The 22,913-nt window shown below is 41.5% G+C and overlaps 1 protein-coding gene across 5 annotated transcripts in view; it reads right to left on the reverse strand.

Moving 5' to 3' along the window:
* TBC1D2B (TBC1 domain family member 2B) overlaps window positions 1-22,473 on the reverse strand; it is a 30,270-nt gene extending 7,797 nt beyond the window's left edge. For 2 of the 5 annotated variants that reach the window (XM_053954594.1, XM_053954593.1), the window contains exons 1-9: window positions 22,150-22,473; window positions 15,275-15,428; window positions 10,348-10,513; window positions 6,990-7,147; window positions 5,795-6,021; window positions 4,048-4,440; window positions 2,654-2,764; window positions 1,525-1,718; window positions 96-590 (exon numbers count right to left, since the gene is read on the reverse strand). In XM_053954594.1, the coding sequence (XP_053810569.1) occupies window positions 96-590; window positions 1,525-1,718; window positions 2,654-2,764; window positions 4,048-4,440; window positions 5,795-6,021; window positions 6,990-7,147; window positions 10,348-10,513; window positions 15,275-15,428; window positions 22,150-22,473 (2,222 nt within the window). Of the gene's footprint in view, window positions 1-95; window positions 591-1,524; window positions 1,719-2,653; window positions 2,765-4,047; window positions 4,441-5,794; window positions 6,022-6,989; window positions 7,148-10,347; window positions 10,514-15,274; window positions 15,432-21,641; window positions 21,697-22,149 lie in introns of those variants that run through there. The other 3 variants (XM_053954597.1, XM_053954595.1, XM_053954596.1) reach the window with 3 other exon arrangements.
* Window positions 22,474-22,913: the final 440 nt, after the last annotated feature.

Below are 22,913 nucleotides of genomic sequence, written 5' to 3' on the forward strand. Positions count from 1 at the left end.
AATGTTGTTCGAAACCATGTTGCTGTACATGGGATTTGAAAGGCTCACTAGGTGTTTCACTGCATAGTTATTAACCAAGATAAGCAAAATCTTACCTGTTGAGCCCCTGGCAATATCCTATATCAGGATTTCTCCAGGAAAATGCCAGCAGCACATTTCGCAGCTTCTGGATCCCTTCAGACGTTGGGGAGGAGTAATGTTTGTTGTTTGGCAACGTCCTCAAGAGATCCAACTCAATCTGTTTAGATGCGGGATTTGGTTTTTCCAGAGCTTTTTGAAGCAAGATTTGGAAGTAGCCAGGTACTGCGCTGTCCTTGAACTTTTTAACATGGAGATTGACACACCATTTCCACATCTTGGAACGGTGTTCATGGGGAATTCCAGACCGAATAAGGTTCTTCAGTTCCACACAGCGCATCATCTCTCTATTCATTGTGCTTGCAAGATAGTTTTCCCATTTCACTCCTGTGGAGATCTCTCGATTTTCACTGAGTGAAAGTGATCTCAAGTCCAAGGCTCGTGATTTTGCTACTAGTTTCTCCTCATCATCATCCTCTGGGATAGTCTGAAAACCATATATATCATATTCACTGTAATGGAGAGGAAGAAAAAAGGTTTTAAAAATATGTTCAGTAGCCCTGAAGCTCCCAAATTCCCACCATAAAGTTACTTGAAAGCCACTCTCCATAGCACTCAAGTTCTTGTTAAACATTTTTCTGAAGTATATTTTTTATTTAACAATTACTTGTACAATTCCATATAAAAAAAGACTTGGTACCCACGTTCCTGTATATATTACTACTCAAATTAAGCAATTTATTCATCAACATGGTCGAGTTGGAATGAACCCATCTCCTCAGCAGCTCAAGGCAATACCTTTGTCTAAGTTTGATATTGTATCTCAATTAATGAATAAATGTGTCAGTGAAACTTCCCTGTGTGACCATTTCCAAGACTCCCTGGTAGCCACACTGCCAACAGAGACTGTCACTGCTGGGGCCAAAGCCCCCCGACAGTCCCTGCTCAGCTCCTGCACATCTCTCACTCTCAGCCAGGCCAGGTTTCCTCACAGCTTCCACCCCAGGCTTCCCTCAGCAGAGTCTCAGGCTCTTTATTCAAGGCACACAGACACGGCCTAGGCTGTGCCACAAAGTGCCCTCAACAAAGGAATCCTGGGGCTTTTAGCCCCTCACCATCCAAGTCTTCACAGCCCTCCCTCTCCTGACTTCTCGCTGTGTCTCCCAGTGTTTCTCGTCTGGCTGGTGCCACCAGGCCTCGTGGCCCCTCATCTTCCAGATTAGACCACCCAGAGCTCGATCTGCATCTCCACCTGCACCAGATGTCTTTCCCAAGACAAGGTTTTTATACAGCTAAAAGGATTTCATGACCATTGCCTCATTAATGAAGGGAAATACAATAAATAACCCAAACCTGCAAATACATTCTTACTGTCTGTTTTCCAGTATTATAATAGAGCCCACTGGCCAAGACATACATACATTTAATTTAATAGGACCAAACTACCTGACCAGGTGGGGTTTGAAAAATGCTTGTTCTGGTTGTTCACTAGGTTCTGCTTTCAAGGCATCTTCCAGTAACTGTGTGATAACCTCACGAGCAGGACTTTGATCCTCAGAACAAACAGGAGTTTTCATTTCTTGAAGCAAGATCAGGTATTTACTTTCAATCTGGCAGAGTTTGGCTTCTAAGCTGGTATACTGCAGAAAACAATACATGATACAAATCTTCAGACACTTTGTACTACACTTTTAAAACCTGGCTCAATCCTATTTCCCTTGGTTTATGCTGCTTAGAAACATCTAAGTCAAGAACAGTCAGCTTAACTTTCCCATTTTTGTAACACTGGGAAACATAAGGCAGCATAGTAGACCAGATGTTTTCCACCACATGTATTTTTGCATATGGAAATTCTGAGCAAGCCTTAATTATCACCGCATTTTATGAAATACCTTAAAAGAACAAAATGGCTGCATTGTAGCAGCTTTAGTCTGTGCATGTGTGAAAAAGAACTTAAGTGGCATATGAGTTAGCTAATAGCATGTAAGAATTGTAAGCACATGCCTCTGTGCCAAAAATACAGCATTTAAGCCTGGCCACTGAGTGCATGGCTTCCAAACAACTAAAAGCAAAGCCTACAGAGCCAGCTACAGGTATCTAACCTTAGCTACAGATGAGTGCATTTTCCCTAACCCCAAGCACTGGAAACCTTTATGATTTACCTGCAACATCTCTACACTCAAATTCATCCTGAAAGAAATTACATTCACCATACCATAGTCATCCTTTGTGCTCAGGAGAAAGCGTGATAGTGACCTATCAAATCCTCACACATCCTGTCACTGACCTTTAAAGAAAATCATTACAGTCTTAATTCTGAGGAAACAATGTTTTCAGACATGTACATGCCTTTGTTCTTAAGTTATCAAAATGTTCCACTGGGTCACACAATTTTAAAAGCAATTACTTCTTTCAAGAATCCATTCTGAAAGATTGGTCTGTAAGGACTGAGAGAGGGCATTTTTTTTTTAAGCTATCATATTTAATACATTTAAAATGGTTCCATTTCCTGGGTAGATTTACAGCTAAAGTATGGAAAACTGCTTTAGACATTGCCAAGTGAGAACATGCTGACCTTTGCCTGCCATTCTCTCTCTCTTGCTTCTGCATTTCTTCGTAGAGCAGAAAGTTCCAAAATCTCCTTATTTAAAAATTTATTCTGGGTCTTATAACCCTGAAGATTGTCCTGTTGATAAAAAACAAAAACAAAAACAAAACTGAAGTGTATTATGCCTGTCAGATAAAGATCACCTTAGAGCATAGGAACAGCAGCTACTAACAGGATTTTAAAAATATCAGGCTCAAATCAAATATTAGTTTTGGACTTCATGTAAATGAAGCACACATGCCAAATATGAGCGCAGGGTGGTGCTGTGCCTCACCTGCATCGCTCCCAGTGCTCCACTGCCTGCAGAAGGCAGCTGGCTGCTGTCAGGGCACAGGCAGGGATAACAGGCACATGCAGGCTGAGCCCATCCCAGAGGCCACAGCAACACAAAAAAGGGGGGGATGAATGCCCCTTGGGTTTTCACCACCTTCACCAGCCCTCATTAAAAGTACAAGTTTCATGTCTGCCTCCATACAGAAAGATAAATCTAACAATGCCAACAATGACCTCCCATGCTTGATCCACTCGGATCACAAACACTGCCTCTGAAAGCTGAGCCTGTGGGATGAGGCTGGTACTCTCCCAGCAGCCACGGGACTCTCACACTCCCCAGCATCTGTCTGCTTTCTGCCAAGACCACTGACTTCTAGTTTCAACTTCATTTATTAAAACTTACCAGGCTCACATATAAGAAAGAAAATTGTGCATGTTTAAACATATTTTAAGCAACTTATTTACATTCCAAATTCTTTGGAATGTTAATCAATTTGAAATACAACATTTACCCAAAGGCAAGAAAGCCTGTTTAGAGCAAAGTGGATAACTTCAGTAATTTCATTAAGAACTTGTGACACATTCAGAGAGGTATGTTACAGAATAAAAGTAAAGCATTAGTAGGAGTTAGCAGTTTTAGTAAAACAGGTTCTTATACTCTTCCCTCTTTTTTTGTCTCCTCAGAGCTTCCCTTTGCTTTTCCACATGCTCTTTGTTGCCTCAATTTTGATATTTAAAATAAAAAAAAAAAACAAAGCAAGCTTTCTGTTTATTTTCTCCATGCTTATATTTTCCTCTTACCCTTAATCCTTCCTGCTCCTTTGATTATTTATTACATCTCTTCTGCTCCACACCAATGAATAATTTCCTTAAAGTATAGCCCTGCACTAGAGATGGCCCAAAGGAAGAAAATTCTGGTTAGATTGTCACATAACAGCTCAAAGTGGAGGTTCCAAGCTGAGAAAGCCTCTGCTGATGGGTGTCCTGGGGAACTGCTGTAGTGATGTCAAACAGTACAGCAGACTAAAAAGTACTTTTACAGAGAGAAGAGATTCCCCTATGCATCAAGACAGAGACAGTGCTCTTACTTTTAGTCTGTCCAGTTCCTGTAGTTCCTTATTAGTACAGGTGGGCGTGGGGGAATTTATTGCTCCACTTTGAGGGGATGTGCTGTCCTCACATTCGCTGAGCTGGCGAGAGAGTTTCATGATGACTTCATCTTTAGCTTGGATAGTTTCCATCAACATTCCCAGCCGTTCATTGAGTTCTCCAACTTTACACTTCAGATTCTTGACTTCCTGCTGGAGACTATCTTTTTCCAGATTTAACTTTTCAAGTTGATTGTTGAGGCCTAAAATCTGGTCATCTTTTTGGTGCAACAGCTCTAATGTATCTTTGGGAACCCCCTCACAAAGGTGGCTTGCAAAGTATTTATCATATTGGGAAGATCGGACTGTTTGCTGCAGAAGTCGAACAAGTTCCTGAAAATTAAAAAAATAACAGCAAAAAAACTTGATGAAATTTTAAGTTTCTAAATTTTATAGCTTAGAAATGTAACGTCAAGCAAAATAAAGTTTCTGCAATGGGTTAAGACCTCATGCTGGTGTTTCAAAGAGAAACGGAAACGCTTTACAACATGATTTCTAGCAGGCTAACACCTTACAATGACTGGCCTACATAGATGGCTTCAGTGTCCTTCACTGAGCTAAGGATCCTGCCTGAAATGGCTACAACAGGTTAAGGAAAAGGAGTGGACAGCTGAGGCCCAGCAGTTACTTGGAAGCCGAAAAAAGCCTTGCTTGCAAGCAAGGCATCCTGTTGTAGGGTGAACAGGAAGAGGCTTAAGCCCAAAAAGTTAACAGGAAATCGTTACAGAATGGAAAAAAGTAAAGGTAACCAAGAGCTCTCTTCTCTAACGGATGTGGAGAAAATAAAAGGAGGTAAAAAACAAACGCTGCTTTGTCAAAAAGGAAGTCTATGAAAGGCTGCTTAGAAAATCTTGCCACAGAAATGAGCACCTAAGACACCGTTTTGTTCTTATTAATACAGAAGCAGCTGTGAATGTAGTGTTGCACTAGACCAATGAGATCTCCCACAGCAGCAGGCTCAGAAGCTCAAATGTGCTCGTAGGAAAGATAATGCCTAAAAAGAGTATAAATATAGGGCTCAGACTCCTTTGTTGGTTTCCGTTTGATCACCTCACAAAAAGGAAAATGCAAATAGCAGAAGTAGCAGGTCTACGCAAGATTGAAAACATTTTTCTTCTTTAAATGAATATAAGTTCTTTTAGATAAAACCAAGGTATTGAATAAATTTGAGTTATGAGGGCACACAAGCATGACTACCATGTGAGTGCAGACTACATAGACACATTATGATTAGGCCTATTTTAGAAAACCTCTCCTGAGGAGAGAAATAAGCCAGGTTGATTTCCCACCCCCTGCATTAGCACCGAAAGTACCAAAAGACAAACAAAGAGAATCTGAAAGGAGAAGTTCCCAAGATATTTTATGTACATATGGAAAAAGAAGCTATGACTATCAGCCAGGATTCTGGCAGACACCAAACAAGTTAACTTCAGAGAACAAGGAAGACAGATAAACCAATTCAATGAACAGTGTGCAAATGGAAGTTTTATTCAGGACTCTTATCTTCAACAGATGTAAAAGATGGTCCTTGTTTTAAGACTTTTTGTACACAAAAGTTTGTTTAGAACCATCACTTTGTAACAACCAACCAGGTCTTAAGGCAGTGAGATGGCCAGAAAGGTTAAACTCACAATCACCAGCCAGACCCATTTGCTTCCGTGCACTTTGCCTGAAGGTTTAAAATTACCTTTTGGCTCAAAAGATCTTTCTTTAGCTTCTCCAACTCTTCCTGCTGGCTTTGATACTTCAGCTGCAGCTCAGAGACCAGTCTGTTCCCACTGCCAGAACACCACTCTGTTGGGGAAGAGTCGCTGCTGTTGCGGTTTTTGCTTGATCCAATCATGTCTTTCAACGGGCGCCTTGCTTTGTATGGAATGCGGCCAAAATCAAATGGAAAAGCTGAACTAGTCAGTCCTGCATAAAACAATTTCTTCTAGTTCAGTTCACTTAGTAAAAAGGCATTTCAAAGCATTCAGATTTCCTTAAAAAATATACTCATTAACATTAGACTTTGAGCAGCTTTCAAACCACTCAATACAATAGTGTTAAACATGCCTCATTTTCCAAGTTGCTTCCTTTGGTGGGAAAAAAAAAAGCTCAAAAATCTTCTCCCCTCCCAGATAAAAGACTTGGCTCATAAATTAACACTTTTCATATAAGACATGAAGAGAATTTTACAATTCATCGCAGAAAATAAAAGGTATGCGTAACTATGGCAAAGTAAACTTTGCTTCAAATAATCAGAGCAAAACCATCTCTGATATCACAGCCTACTGCTCCTGTAAGAGGATTCAATGTAAGGTTTCACCTCCACATACAGGATATTTTCTAACAGATTAAATCACCTGGATGTCACCTAAGGTGCTCTTAAAAAGATGTAAAAACATCTTGACACAGTTATTCCTGACACTGGTCAAATCTGAGAACCAGTTACAATACACAGATGAGCTGCTTGCCTCATGCCCATCCCTGCTTCTGCCCCATTTCAGAAGCAAGTCAAGGTAACAGGTACATACAGAGACTAAAGGCAATTCTGCTTCAGTGGGTGACCCCGTGACACTCAAGTGAGTAATTACAGACATCAGCAGTTCCCTTCACCTTGTTACTTTGCAACTCCTGTGACAAAACAAACCAGTAGCATGCTCAGGAAACAAAAACCAGTGGATTACAAGGTTTTGTCTTGATTCTCTTGTATTTGAATGGCAGAGGACCTCAAACACATCCTAAGAAATTGATTTTTTAAAGACATAGTTTACAGAGTTCTGGATGTGGTTTGTGAAGAAAAAGATAAGCTTCCACTTATCTCCTAGAGACAGACATAACAGGATACTCTATGCTAAACAAGGTAAGGCATATGATCCCCTTCCTTCCTCCACTTCTACCTTTACTTCCTTCTGCCAGGTGTTTCCTTTTTTCTTCCAGAGCCATTGAGTCCTCCAAGTCTTTTGGGGTTGGATCCAGCAGTTCCCACTCCTCAGTGGTATAAAATATACTTCTGCGATTTTCGTTACTTCCTTTTCTTAAGGAGGACATGGAATTTCTGTGAAAAAGGCAGCAGGAAAAAGTGACAAATATTTCTCTATTCTGCATTAATTTTATAAGGGGCTTTTCACAGTTCAAACTAAAAATAAGCTAAAAACACAGACAAAACCAGTAACAAATAAAAGCCCAAAGAAAATAAAACATACGCTAACAAATAGCACTTGGAATCAACAGCCAAATTCCAAGAACAGAAGAATTATTTTACTTTAATGCCATGGTCTTTTGCACCCCCTGTTTTAGCTTTGTTTATGCAGCAGGCAAGTAGAAAACAAACTTAGGATTTACAAGCAGCATCTCTTTATTGATCAGCTGTAGTTTAGAATTTCAGGGTAGCTGCCAAGCATTAAACTGAACAGCATGCAGTCAAAACACCTGTACGTTGTAGCTCCATACTGGGGATTAACGGAAAACTTGGGAGCATCCAAGAGACCTGCTGCAGCTGAAACGCTGATTACAAGACTCCTTTGCACTCTTTCTTTTCTACAGTGGAACATGGCCAACTATCTGCAAGAATATTTCAGGGGCAGCCTCTGAATTCCAGCCAGACAATTCTATAGGAGAAGAATACATTTCCCAGCAGGATGAGATTACCTGACCCAGCTCCCTCACAACCATCACGCACTCAGGAAATGCCCACTCTTAGATCTGTGAGAATTAACATAACTCAGTACTGAAAAGCCTTTGTTCAACTACATAAGGACATTCTAAATCAACCTATATGAACCAGTTTAATATTTCAGGCATAAAATTGGAAATATATTTAGTGTCTCAGCATTTTCCACACAATCTGTGCAAGCTCACTACGATGAGATAAACTAAGATAAGCTTTCGCTCAATCATCCACATTCTCTCTTCAAAACTTAAGCAGAAAAAACCCCATATTACACTTTCAAGATCATTTGATGATCCAAGCCAGTCTTTCAGCTTCGCAAGAGATTTAATATCTTATCAACACGAACTCTAAGCCAAACGTTAAGCAGTGCACAACTTTTATAATCTGATGAACTGATAAATATTTACAATTTAAAAATAATCCTAATGTTTATTAATAAAACTGTTTCAGCAATAAATTTACAAGCTTGGCAAAGATTTCATTTTTTTCCAGAAATAATCATAATTCCTGCTGGGGGCAAGAAGCCTAATTTCTTTGTTCAGACATTCCACACAAATTAAGTAGATCAAATTGGGTGACGATGGATTGGACACCCAATATCAGTGAGTGTCTCGGGAAGTGCCCCCAGCATCTCTACACCTCTTCTCCAAATGGTGGCTGATCTCTTACCAGGCAACTCCAAACTCAACGTTCTCTCTTCTGTTCTCTGTGCCTGTTCTGCACTCACCCAGCCTCAACATTTAAAAGCCTGAACACCACTCTCTAAAGCTTGAAAAAACCACAAAGAACAAGTCAAGTGACTTCCAGAAAAGCTTCTTTAAAGAACTGCTGTTAGGCCCATGAAAAATCATAGCTGATGCTGAGTTTTGTAAAGCTTTTGCACAGGTACATTCAGGGCACTGAAGCAGCAGTCCTTCATTGCTTTCTATTAGATTAAAATAAGGTGAAAGATTAAATAGATACATTTGAAAACAGCATTTATTTCTCTAAGTACAATCGGACAACCTATGCAAGAGCCGATCATATGATCTAATGAGTCTCTATTTTTAATGTTTGGGCTTTAAGTCTTGTTTTTATGGTTATATAACTGGAGGTTATGGTAATTCAGTATGTTTCCAAATCTATATTCTGCATAAATAAGTAGGTGAGAGCATGAAAATGAAAAAAAAAAAAAAAAAGTCTGTATATATCAAATAGTATTTGAAAGTGTATTTTTAAAAGTAGAGGAGTGCATTTCAACTTTAATTCTGTAAATATATACACTGCTTAACTCCAAGACATGTTTTTCTTTTTCCCTCTCCTTTTATTACATCACAACTGCTACCTAGGATGCAAATACAGCTATTATAGCAATATCTTCTCTGTCAGACACACTAAATGTGTGTAAATGTGTTCAGGAGGAAGGACAAAGGCTTTTACCGAGACATCTACACACCTTAATACAAATTAATAGGTATAAAACAACAATGTGCTCCCAGCACGAGAGGAAACTGCAGTTTCAGATACATTTTGATCCATCCTCTAACACTGGGGCTGTAACTAATCACAATCCAGTAAGACACTGGATAGGGCACACATATTCCAAAGGCTGTCAGATCTTCCCCCTGTCCCAAATGGCACACAACTGCTGGAGAAGGGAGGAAAACAACCAACCACAACACTAGGAAAAAAAAACCCAAACCCACAGCCAGAAAAAGAGTAAAAATCAACACCATCTGGTAACCTCTCAGATCTCTGCACTAAACCAGAAAGCTTTAAAAGGGATCTGTTTAACTTTGCACTGCTGATGAAAATGAACGTTTTCCTCCCAGCTCAAGAAGGACATGGTCTGGTTAACCAAAGCTACAGCTCTGCTTTGTGAGCTGCTTTACATTAGCAAAGCAGATGTAACATGCTCTAAGCAGAAGTAGAAAATCCATCTATGTTGGCAAAGCAAACCACAAAATTCTTCAGAAAGAAGCCCAACAGGAGAGCAGAAAACCAATGGGACTGCTTTCCTTAAGGCAATTAATACTAAAGAGTACATTCATTGTGAGTGAGGGGTTTTGATGTTGTTCAGAAGGGGTCTGCCACATTTTTGCTCAGGAATTTGAACTACATCCACTTCAAATCTGTGCCCTGTGTTTTCATTTCTTTTAAGAATAAAACAAAAAGTAAGAATTTATACTGGTTTGATTTTCATCACTAAAAATAGTTCCTATGCACTGAGTACTATGACTACTACAATGCTGGGAATTAACAGCTCCATGAAAAAGCAGCAGTGGCTGAGAATACAACTCATCCTCAACAACCACCGGGGTTCAGAGAGCAAAGCCATCACTGGAAGTGCTGTACAAGACTTGTACAAGACTGAGTCTCCCTGTCAGATATCAGTGATGCGACACAATAATGTTCTCTTAAACCACCAAACAGTAGAGAGAGTAAAGAAACTGTTTACTTGGAGAGGTACAATACAACAAACAAATCCACCCCATCACCTCCCATCATTCTAAGAAGCTCCACTGACCACAGACTGATGTAGGAAATAGTCTTGGTCAGGAACTACCAATCTCACCATAACTCTTTCTCCCAGGTTCACAACTTACTTGATCTCAGTACTCCATTGTTTAAGTGAGAAATTGATGGCACTTGCTTGGACTGGTGCAGGCTGGGAAGCTGCTTGTTCCCCCACCAGGTCTGTAGGAGAAGTCTCCACAGCTAGAATATTTCTAGCTTTCTCTGCTGAAGCATTTTGACTTAGGATGCTCAAATCTATATTAAAAAAAAAAAAAAAAAAAAAAAAAGAGGAGAAAGAAAAAATAAATAAACATAACCTTCAATAAGTAAAAGAATATTGGCTATGTAAAGTCACAGACTGCTAAGTCTGCTAGTGACATTGTTCAGGATTTACTTTAAATTGCAACATGACTTTATAAAGCATTCAGTTCAAATGAACCTTATAAATAGCAAAGTTCTCAGTGAGATCTCACTGCAGCCACATACTTCTGATAACAGACAGGACCTGTGTGATGCTTTCAAAGCATTATTTCATGAGTGATCAACAAAACAGCCAGTCAGAACTAAGTCCAGAACAGTGTCACAAAAAACACTGACCCAGCTTTCAGGGTGTGCTTCATCCTGTAAGTTATTAATCCTAAAAGTGACGCTGCTGCTGCAAGTCAGGGACCTTCACAGACCTGAGGCAGTTCTTGCCAGAGCCAAGAACGCTGGCACAGCTCTGCAGGACATCAGACACTTCCTGCACCAGTGGGGATTCCTGAATGCAGCTCCTCCTCAAGCCACCCCAGCCAAGTCTCCTGTGCACTGGAGCAATGGGGGCCCCATGGTCAGGCCATGCAGAGCTGCAGCACAGTCCTGCACACCCCAGCAAACCCCACAGCCTCCCAACAGCTCCAGGAACTGGCCCAGCCCTGAGCCACAGCTCACAACAGCCAGAGGAGCCAGGCTGACCCAGCTGGTACACCAGGGCTCTAACACACCACCCTGGCAAACAAAGACTGCACAACCTGCACTGGCTGTGCTACCTCAGTGTTTCTATTAGTCTGGAGAGCTGCTTTCTCCCTCCAGCAGGCAGAGGAAGTAAAAAATCCAGAATACAGAATATACTGTGAATAGCAAAAAGCATTAGAGAGAAGCATAAAGCAGTTTACAGCCTTCTACAAACCCTCTGAAAAGGCAAGTTCAACAAACCCAAATGTAATTTTCAGATTCTTCTTGATATAATTAATAAAATACTGAAGTGGATTAAAGATTTTTTGACAACACTCTCAGACTTGATTCAACATTTATATTAGAAAGTAACATATTGGATGGGCCCTGACTTAAACCCTAGGAAATTATGATGCCCTCTTTTATCACTGCTGAGTCTTTCAGCCTTTGTTCTGACAGTTGCTTGGCACCCACAGCGAAACCATCTTTAAGCAAACCATATCCTCCAATTACTCAGCAGAGGGTTACTTTTATCAAGTATCAAAGATTAGAAGTAGGAAGAGCATTCTGTGATAAAGAATATGAAATATTAAAGATCTCTGACACTAGGAATCTCTCAAACCCTTGAAAAATGGTATCTGACACAGAAATGTATCATGTCATGTTTCAAATAGAGGTACAAGTTACACTGCCTTGATTTTTATGAACAGATACTTCAGAGCCTTATCAGCCAAAAGGAATTCCAAGTTCTTTTGCACTGTGGCTGCTTGAACTGAGCACAGTTCAGCTAAAATAGCTTCGATAAAACAAAACATAGGATTATATTTACTTTCTAATGAAGAGGAAAGATAATAAGTAGGTTTTAACTACAAAATAATAATTAAACACAAAACCAAACTGCAACCACCCCCCCCCCCAAAAAAAAAAAAAACAAAAAAAAACCCCAAAAAAACCCCAAACATCCCAAAGGGAAAAAAAAAAACCAATCCACAACACACAGACCAAAAACTTATGGGTACTCAAAGCCAGGGTGGAAGACTAACATTCTGCCTTTATACTTACAGCTTGTTTTATCTTCTACCTGTTTGATTCTGCAAAGTCCTTTTAGAGGACAGGTAAAGGCATTGCTGAAGAGCTTAATTCCCAACAAATGCATTTCCCCTCCCAGATTTGCCAGTTGTCTGAGTGTGGCACCCTGAGGCTGCTCACTGGACATCATCCCCTGCCCACACCAGCCAGAAGCTTTCTTAGAGGCACGGACTGCACAGCACACAAAGCACAACTAATTATAGTGGCTGCTCATGCAACCTCCAAGTGAAAAAAAAGAATTTTGTTTTGGAACTTATTTCAAAACACAACAATTTTATAAATGCATGGCATTGCATGTTTTATTAATGCAAATTAAGAACTGAAATTATAGAAATTACGTTAACATTCAATCAATTTCAAGAAAAAATAATAATCCCACATAGTATAAAGAATAAATAATTTATTTTACTTCCATGGTAGTAAGGCACCTCCACAACAAATCCTACAGTGTAATTATTGTTCATATTCAATTTCCCACATCCCACTCTGAAAAATACTTTGAAGTATTTTTCACTACATTGAATGTTCTTAAAAACCTTTCACAGCTGATCCACAAAGCAGCATCTAGCTCCATGTATGCCCCAGTTAGTCCAGATTTCTGAACTGGGAGTGGAGAGGACAGGGGAGGACAGACAGGCAAGGTTGCAGTAAGCAGTTCTGGGTTTGGCCTGAAGACAGACTACTACAGACTACTTCCCCATTTAAAACATTAGTGACAGCATCTGTACTCGAGCACTAGCAAAATAAACCAATTTCTATACTCCGGTATAAAGCACAACACTGCAAGCACATTCAGTTCTTCAAGAAAAAGAAAAAAAAGCCACAAGACACATATCTTAGTCATCAACATGAAACCAGAGCCTTACAAAATCCCGTAACTCTACAAGAAACTCCTGGAGTACTTGATTAAAAAGAAGGATCAAGCATCAATCATTCAGGCTTTTCTCCAAAAGGAATCCCTACTTAAATAATTCAGTTGATGATAAGAGTTATCACTGTGATTTGTCCTAGAAAATGAGATACTCTACATGCAGCTCCAAATAATACATAATGCAGTATAACTGCAGGCTACCCCTGAAAGGGATGGGCCTACTCAGCCCATGCATGTTATGTTGACATTCCTTGTCCTGGATATGACAACAACAGTAATCTAATTTTTTTTTTTTTTTTTTTAATCACATGAAGAGGTTCAGCTGGCTCATCCAGAAAGCCCCCAATGACTTACAGAAAAATACCAGATCAGTGATTAAATGACTGGATGTGATACAAAACAGGTGTAAGGGAACAGCACCTGCACACACTGCAGTGACAGAGGCTCATTTCACATTGTACCCAAGCTCTGAGAGAAGTAGCACAAACAAGAACAAAATCTGTGGCCAAGTTACATATTACAGTTGATGTGATCCAACACTCTGCTGCCAAGAGGACAAGCCTGTCTGCTGCTTTATGCTGCCTTCCAGTATTTGGTCACTGTGCCTTGTTCCCTCCTGTCCACCAGCTGTGCAATCACCTGATTGCACATTGAACATATTCCACTCATCAGTCTAGCAGAAATTTTTAAAAAGTGCTCCTTTCTGGCTAACATATGAACTCAACCTAGTCAGCACAGGGTCAGTTAAACACAACAAAAAAAGGGAGCCTGTGCAGCAGAGAACAAGAGGCTGAAGGCAGAAAGACAAAGGGCTGAAAGAGCCAAAGCCTGTTCCCTTTTGCAGCCCTTAGATTTTTGCCCACCAATACATGTGCTCTGGAGCACATGGTTTGACAAGCTGCTACCCAGACTGGCTGCTGCCAAAAAAAGGGGTCTCAAACCATCCCACTTGGCATTCCCAGCAATTCTCTTGAGCTAACCCTGCCCTGTCCCTACAGTAAACCACTTCTGGAAACTACACTGGCCAAAAAACTGATCAGCCCCTGCAGTAGCACTTGGCAGGGCCAGCCCTGCCCCAGCTCAAGGGCTGGGCTCTGCTCTGAGCAGGAGCTGCCTGCAGTGGCTGACAGGCCCAGCTGAGCCCCCAGCAAGCACACGTGAGCTCAGCTGTGCTAAGCACGCAGCCACAAGCAGCACATTCTCTCAAAGGAGACAATGGGTTAGAGGACAACACCGACACAGAACCTGAACCTCCGGACGGGACAAGGTGTGACAACAACAGCTCAACACTGCTGGGTTAAAGCGGGAGCAAAGTGACATCAACCAAACGTGACATCTGTTGGTGAAACATGTCTGACCTCAAGACTGCTTAAACCCAGGAGAGTCTTACTAATGCCTAACCTGGCACAGAACTGGGTTTTACTCAGTCTTATTTGTGGATAACAGAAATCAGCAAGGAATCCATTTCTGTAGGGACTGAGGAATAAAACAATTCACAAGTGCCTGCACAATGTAGTAAAAAATGCAGAATAACTCTATATAATGCACAGACATTTTTCTAACTCTGACACTAGTGTAGAGTTACATTTTCCTTGCCTAAAGGTATTTCAGAGACTGAATTTCACTTATGTATTATCAGTGCAGACTGTCTTTCAGTTTTGAAGGCACCGCATTTTTATGACAGTCAGATAGATCCACCACACCACACCTTTTCAGGAACAAAGCATGGTCATTCAGATTGCAAGATATACCAGTTCCCAGTAAAAACTGGAGTTTACATCTCAGGATACTTACCATACTAACTTTTTAAGATCTTGCAACCACTAAAAGACAATTTACCTGGGCTTAATGAAACCTAGTCGTGAGACTACTCAATTTCACTTCCTTTCGAAAAATCTGTTTTTCAAGAAATCAACAGATTTTGTAAGGGATACGAAATCACATATAAAATCACATTTATGTTAAATATTGTAGCATATGCAAAGTTTGCATAGAGTTACTTGATAAAAAGATGTGAAAAAGCTCTCTTAAGACTGTTCTCTACCCCAGTGCAACACCTTGTATGGAAGAGCTGACACTGAAGAGAGCCGTGCCTTCTGTTCTCACTCAAGTTCCCAACGTACCAGGGTTGTCTTTGGCAACAAGACCTTTGGAAAAGTCACTGGGTGTGGGGGAAGTCCGGCTGTCCCGTTTCGCCGCGTCGAGGTTGTTGCAGTATTCCCACCTCTTCTGCTGCAGCTCCTGAAGCCAGTAGGTCATGTCCTGCCGAGTCGCAGCCTGCAGGACACGGGACCAGAGCGCTGGTGAGATCTCTGCAGGCCCTTGGTGCACGAACACAGTAATTCCAAGTGCAAGAATAAATCCAGCACAGATAATCGGCAGATCACCAAGGTAACCACCACTCAAAATCAGTATGACTTTAAAGAAATAACCACAATGCACCCAGATGCACCTTGTGGCCACATGCACATCCATGATTTTCATGCCAGAATTTTTCATTAGAAGTTGCATTTTTCATTTAATGCAGTTTTCATTGCATTCCTTTTCTTCAGTTTTACACTCAAACTTTAGAAAATGCAGCAGCATCTTATATTTTACACATAATGCACTGTTTGAACATATAGCTACAAATCTATATTACTGGAAAAAAATCCCATACACATTCAGGAAGATTCCCATTTTCTTTTAACTTGTTTTCTTACCAGCAGAAACCAACAAATGAATAATCCATTGCATTGCCTCTTACTTTTATGACTAAATCTACATACTGTATTGCCTCATGATCCCATGAGCTAACTAGCGTCTACAGAAAAATCATATTTAAAACAAAAAAAAATCCCAAAATTCAACATTAATGCCTAACCTACAAGACTACAGTCAAAAATGTGGGCAGTGAGTGAGGAAGAATTCTAACATACCTTGAATCAGAGCTCTGAGTCATTTCAAAGCACATCAAATGACAATATACAAATACCAAGAAGAGACAAGTGAAGGTATCCGACACTGCAGGTGCTCTCATGGAAAAGTTACTGTTATTTCAACATACATCCCCAGCTGCCAGACTAGGACAAATACCTGACCTGGTAACATGGACTGTTCAGGAACAAAAAAATTACCACTGATGAGAAGACACTCCCCTAACGCCTTTGGCTTGTTAGGACACGGAGTGCTTATCTTTTAGCCAGCCTTTCTCCTACCTTCTCCCAGAGTGCATGATGGCATTATCAGTGGAAAAGATGACTAGTTTTATTCTTTAAAGACAACCTAATTTCAAAGAGTTTTTTGTTCTCTTCCTCAAAATTTAAGAGGGCACCTGTGAAAGGTGCAGCTGCAAAAGAATGGAGAGCAACAAACAACACACGTTTCCTTACAAAGGCATACAGTAAGTGCTGCACAAAGCACAGCAATGGCACAGAATTGTCTACATTTTTCACATAAGAACACTTCTGGTCTAGTAAAATTGAAGATTCATTGGCCATTATATTTTGGCCCCAATGGCAGCTAATGACAAGACAAAGCACAAACAGCACAGCAAACAAAAACTGATGCTTCCCCAGGGTGCTCTCTGTGGTTCAGCAATTTGCAGTCTCAGTTTAACCATGAGAGAGATGGATTTTTATTTTACCTTTTGGCTCTTTGTACCCCTACAAGCTTTAACATCCATGACAGCCTACAGCGAATGGCTCCAAAGCACCATTCAGGGAGATTAAGCAGAAAACCTCAGTTATTCCTGGAGCTGCTGCTCCAGCTCCTTTCAGTACATTATGCACATGGCAGGATACAAGATATATAAATCAAACAAACATTCATAAATCAAGACGTGAAACAAACAAGTGACACATGAGGACACTGCAGAGTCAGTTGGTAAGAAAGATATGTAACCAAGATACTTCTAATCTGAAATGGAAATCAGCTTCATATATTCTTTCTTGCTTACTCACAGGAAACCAGAGAAAACTATTTCCCTCATAAAAAAAAAATTACATAGGGTAAAGAATAATTCAGAAAGTCAAGGAATTGGACTCTGGGAAATGCCAATCCCCACAGCCACCTCTGGCAATTTGGGAAGGAACACCACAGGAGCAGGTTTTTAAGTCTACAGACTACAGTCACTTCTTGCCAGCAGTAAACATCTCCCCTTCTATTTGCATCACTGAAGTACTTCCTTTGGAGCTTTAGCCAGTGGCAAGCCTTCACTTCTGGTAAATTATACTTCCTTTAGAGACACTTGCTCACAGGCCATGTAAAGCAATGTTTTACTGTGCTCTAGCAAAAAACCACCAAGAATTCAAAGAGCTTCCACTAACCCAAGATGCAGTGCTTACGTGGCTCTCTTTGCTACCACAACACAGCTAAGGAGGCAATCCACTTGCAGACAATCTAAGCTATACCTTCAATTAGCTTCTGCCCACAACTTCTTGAACTTCATGAAGCTCTCTTACAATTTGTCCTACTACCATCTTCCAATCACCTTCAGAGAACAGTGAATCAATGTTATTGGAGTTGCTCCTTGCTGCTTTTCAATTCCCAGCCCCACTTGTTCTCGACTGAGCTGAGGACGCACCCTCAGCTCCCAGGCAACGTTGTTACACACACGTTATTACACACAGTGTGTAACAAGTGAAGCAGTGCCCACCCTTCAGCAGAAAGCGGCAGGGCAAAGCAGGACAAGGTTCTCACGCCCCTGCTTCAAGTAACTTGCCCAAGAATTACTCCATGCCCTCCTGCTGCTCCCAGCCTCTTACCTTGCCTTCCTTTCCTCCCATACATGGTCCTCCTCTTCTTCTGGAGTCTTCCTCTCCCTTTGAACAGTTTTGGCTGAGTTTATTACAGGCATCTCAGTTATTTACAACTAAAAGAGTATCCTAAAAATCTCTGTTAAAATTAGTTTTGTTTAAACGAAAGTAATCGCTGAAGCTGTTGTTTGAAATAGACTTTGTTTCAAAAAAAAAAAAAAAAAAAAACAAAACAAAATAAAACCACGAACCACACATAGAATATTTAAGTCTTCCTCTTCCCCTAATCATAAAGAGCACAAATTTGGAAACATATTTTTAAATTCACTTTATCTGTCAAAGAAAGGAACACTTCCATGCTTGTCCATTTCTCATGACTTTTACCAGTATTTGGCTACTGCCCACCATGAAAGCCAAAACATTTAATTAAGCAGAGTAGCAATCAATTTCACAAAAAATCCTTATAGCTACTGAGGTATTGCTAAGGTGCTTTCTTACTGCAGAGCCAGGCAGTCACATTTTAACGGATGCATTTCTATGAGAAGAAAAACTACCATGAATGTCACCTGAACTGGTGTGAAATAAGGAATTACTGTAAGTGTGCTGCTGCAAACTTACAGGCAACAAGAGTAGGAGTAAAAGACACTCTTAAGTGAAGAGCCATACAGTGCCATGTAGTTCTCAACTTAAACAATGGAAAATTTCTATAATTTAATTAAAAATATTCCCCTAAATTCTTCCACTAAGAATGATGTAGAACTGTCCCCTTCTGATGCAGACATGACACAAACAGAAGAATTATTTGAGGAAAACGTCCATGCACTGCCATCCTCTATCTGGACGCGCTGGTGGAACACATATGCCAACATTAAATACTTTAAAGGAAGAGTCCAAAGAAATGCAACAAGCAGACCTCACATTTTGAGAAATCTCATGAAAATTCTTGCTGCATTTCTGAACACAAACTCTCCCTCAAGCTACTTTGTAAAAAGGGAACACCACCAGAAAGTTTGCATTTCCTAAGATTTACTATTTCTGCTATGCCCAAACAGCAAATCTGGAGCCAGATGGCTTCTTTTGGAGAGCAGCCCAACTTTTAATTAAAGCACTGTAACCACTAACCAGCAAAGTTCTGAGCAAAACCCATCAGCTCAGACAACAAACCACCCTCAGTGCTGAGCTCCCTCCTCTGCTGTGTCAGGCCCTGCAGCAAAACTGTTCAAGGTCAACATCACTGATCACTGCTGCATTCTTTGGGATCACCCACAAATTACAGCCCCTCTCAGTTCAGCAAGTTTGGTGTCCAATACTTTCAAGCATCAGGGCCCTGAAATCTGCAGTGTCTGGAATTCTTACACTTGGCCAATACCCCAGAATTTTTTCCTTTTTCTTTCACAACTCTGTGCAATTTCTGTTCCCCTCCCTATTCACTGCTACTCACAGAGAAGTTACCCACACATAAGTGACCAGACACACAGTCCAGCACCACTGGCCAGAGTTCCTTTGTTTCCAAAGCAAGCAAAATGTATCACTACAAGACACTGCTTTAAAAATAAATGAGAAATGCTGCCTTTTGTTCATTTACATATATTCTTAATGCAAGGCCTTGCTATGCAAACACGGCCAAACGTTCATTTGATAGTATTAGCACCATTCAATGTTACAGCATATATTTGCAGGATCAGTATTTGCATGCCTTTCCATGAAAATATTCTCAAATGTAATTTATCCATAACTCATAAAGTACACAATTTTCTGTGCTCCTTTACCTAAAGGGATGGTATCTGTTATATACATTTAAATGGAAAAGACTTCTACACACACTTAGCTTCTTCTGCTCTATTGCAACTATTGGAAATGTACAGAAAAACCACAACCACACAAGTGGCAGGCTCGTTATCTATAGGTCTAGAATATGAACATTTTGCTTTATTTACTGTAAAAGCTGCAGTATATTTTTTTTCCAAAATTCTTATCATCATAGAGTTCTCAGCTCCCATTACCTGGCAAAAGGTTGAGCACTCAAGATGATGGAATCATTACACTAACAAGAAACTCGGGCATGATAAGAAATAATGCATTCCTCAATAGCATCATCATTTCAATGTGGAATTCCAGTAGCTTATTTTTTATTGCTCTTCTCAGTCTATAACACTGAATGGGAAAGGCCACATCACAAGATGTGGAAATTTTGAAGAAGCAGCAAATTGAGGAAAACAAAGCATGTGAATTACAGGCTGAAGAATACATTTGACTTGACTTTATTCCTCGTGCTTTGCGTGTAATGTTTTCTTGATAGGAAATCACATTTGTTTTTAACAGGGGCTGGATTGGGGAGGGAGAGGGGTTGGGTTGTTTGAGTTTTTTTAATTTACCATCTTGAATTAATTTGCAATTCTACCTAAGTTAGCTGAAGGATGCTTTTAAAGGCCCTAAAGAACTATCATGCTGGACAGAAGAAAATTAATTTCAGCTGCAAAAACCTTATTCCTTGGTGAATGACGTGGCCACAAAACACTCGTTGGTCCTGCAATATCCCTTAAGATTTTCATTAACTCCTTCTTTACTATTTAAACACCTACAATATCACATCATTTTTATGAACAATCACTTGGCCGCTTTAGGACGTCACAACACCAAATGATCTTTTTCTGCTAATTGCAGAAATTAATTTGACTTTCTTAACTGGCACCATTACTCAATCCCCATAAGGGAAAAATAAAGAAAGTTCCAATCTATGCACGTTCTTTCCTAGAGAGCACCGGAAAAAAATTAACACGTAAAATATGGGCAGAGTAGCAATATCACAGGCCAAAAGATACCAAAAAAATATGAAAAAGACATCCCCCATGCCTTACATTTGTGTATCAGTGTTGAGGATGATTTGTATCTTCATGACTGCAGAAGACACCCAAGGCTGCTGCCAAAGTACAGCCTGACTGTCAAACACAGCACACAGCATTTCACACTGCAATTTTTTAATCACAAATCCTGTGTTTCTCAATAAAACCCCTCCTATTCAAAAAGCACCCTCAACGCAATTGTTTTCTGAAGCTGTCTATGTGAAATCACAAATCACTAGATGCTAATTAAAACAAGACATCCTCAAACTACTGAAAGCAAAGCTTAAACCAAGTCTGCAGTTTTAATGTTCATAACACAAACACTTGGGCTATAAAGGCAGATTCATTGAAAGCAGTAAAATCTTTTACAACTATACAAAGGTAGTTTTTACATGGAACTGACTACGATGCTTTTACCTAAGTAAATATTGTTAAAATTATTATTGTATTAGTTTCCTAGGTAAATAAATTTCTTATTCTCTTGTAAAACATGTTAATGAGTCTGTATTTTAACATTTATACTCATCAAGACAGAATGCTGAAGAGCTTGATACAATCATGCTCCACAGTCCCAGCAGGTATTATGACTGCTCAAATGTGTAAGAGGTATTTTCCAGTATTCAATAGGAAGTTCTACTGCTTAATACTTAATGGATTATGTTCTAATAGTAAGAATGTTTCTCGGAAAGTACACAGTTCACATGAAAAGTTACATTCTATGCACAAGAACATTCCTTGAAGGACACAAATCTGCCTTAACGGAATTCAAAAATAATGGATGCTCAGAAAAATTTATTTCTTCTTTACTTAGTCAAAATGGTTTCCCTGTTTGGCTCTTTTTTTTTTTTTTTTTTTTTTTTCCCTAGGCACGACAATAGAGGAAAGATATCTTAAATAATCCAAACATTTACCTCTCGTCCTATGAAAACCTGAGTCCTTGAACAGACAATGTGATAAGCAGCCTCTGCTTATCACTATGAAGAAACAATTCTCCCTCCTCTTCCTTCCTCCCAAAGCAGCCTAGACGCAGACTCCTGCCACGCATCATCTTTTCAAAATAAACACTCCAGAAGTGAAACCCGACCACTCCCTCTAAACTTCCAAAACCCCAACCCGTCAGATTTCGTCGGAAATGTTTTCTGCCCAGACGATTCCGGGGAACCCACTCAGCCCGTGCTCAGTAGAAGCATTTCCTCCCCCTCAGAGGAGCACGGTAAACACGAAATGGTAAAGGAGAAAGACGCAACTGACAGACAGCCCGGTACCGCCGATCTCCCCGGCGCTTGGAAACAGCACCTTCCTTCCCACACAAGCCCGCACGGCCGGGGCGGCACCGCGGGCGGAGGGCACGGACGGCACCGGGCATGGGCACAGGGCCGGGGCAGGAGCGGCCACGGGTCCCGCCCGCCCCGGGCCTACCTTGAGAACGGTGACGGCCCCGCCGGGGCTGTGCACCTCGAAGGCGGCGGGCTCGTCCCCCGCGGCGGCCGCGCCGGCCTCGGGCTGGTGGTAGCTGAAGCAGGCGGAGGCGATGTCCAAGTGCCCGAGGGGCAGCGGCTCCTGCGGCCCCTTGAAGTAGTAGAGGTAGCAGCGGCGGGGGTCGAACACGAACCAGCGGCTGCGGAAGCCGCGCAGCGGCCCCTTGCCCGACAGCTTCTGCAGGTACCCGCAGAGTTTTTGGGCTCCGGGGCCGGGCTGCTCCCCGGCCAGACCCTCCTCCGCCTCCGAGCCCGCCGCCGGCATCGCCTCGCCCGCCGCGGCCGCGCGGGGAGCGGGGCCGGCTCGACCCGCGCCCGCCGCCTCTCGGGACTTGTAGTGCGGGCCCGCCCCGCCGGCCCGGGCAGCGCCGGCCCCGCGCCCGCCCCGGCCCAGCGCGGCCCCCGAGCGCGGCCCCGCCGCCGCTGCCCGCCAGCGAGCCCGGCGCGCCTCGGGCCCGGCGCGGCCCTGCCCCAGGAAATCGGCCGCTGCTGACGTGGGCAGGCGCCGCGAGGCTCCGCACGCACCGTCCCGTGCTCGCCGGGCTCCGGCACTTTTCTGACCGGATCAAATGCAGTTTTCCAGATCATACCTTGGCCTATGATCACATTAAAACCCTTCTCTTGTAGTCTCGTGTAGTCTCCTATTCTGAACACTATCCCTGCCCGGCATCGCAGCAGCCGAAGGAGTGCGAAAATACATGGAAA

Source organism: Vidua chalybeata, chromosome 13 (genome assembly GCF_026979565.1).
Source record: "Vidua chalybeata isolate OUT-0048 chromosome 13, bVidCha1 merged haplotype, whole genome shotgun sequence".
Classification (NCBI taxonomy): domain Eukaryota; kingdom Metazoa; phylum Chordata; class Aves; order Passeriformes; family Viduidae; genus Vidua; species Vidua chalybeata.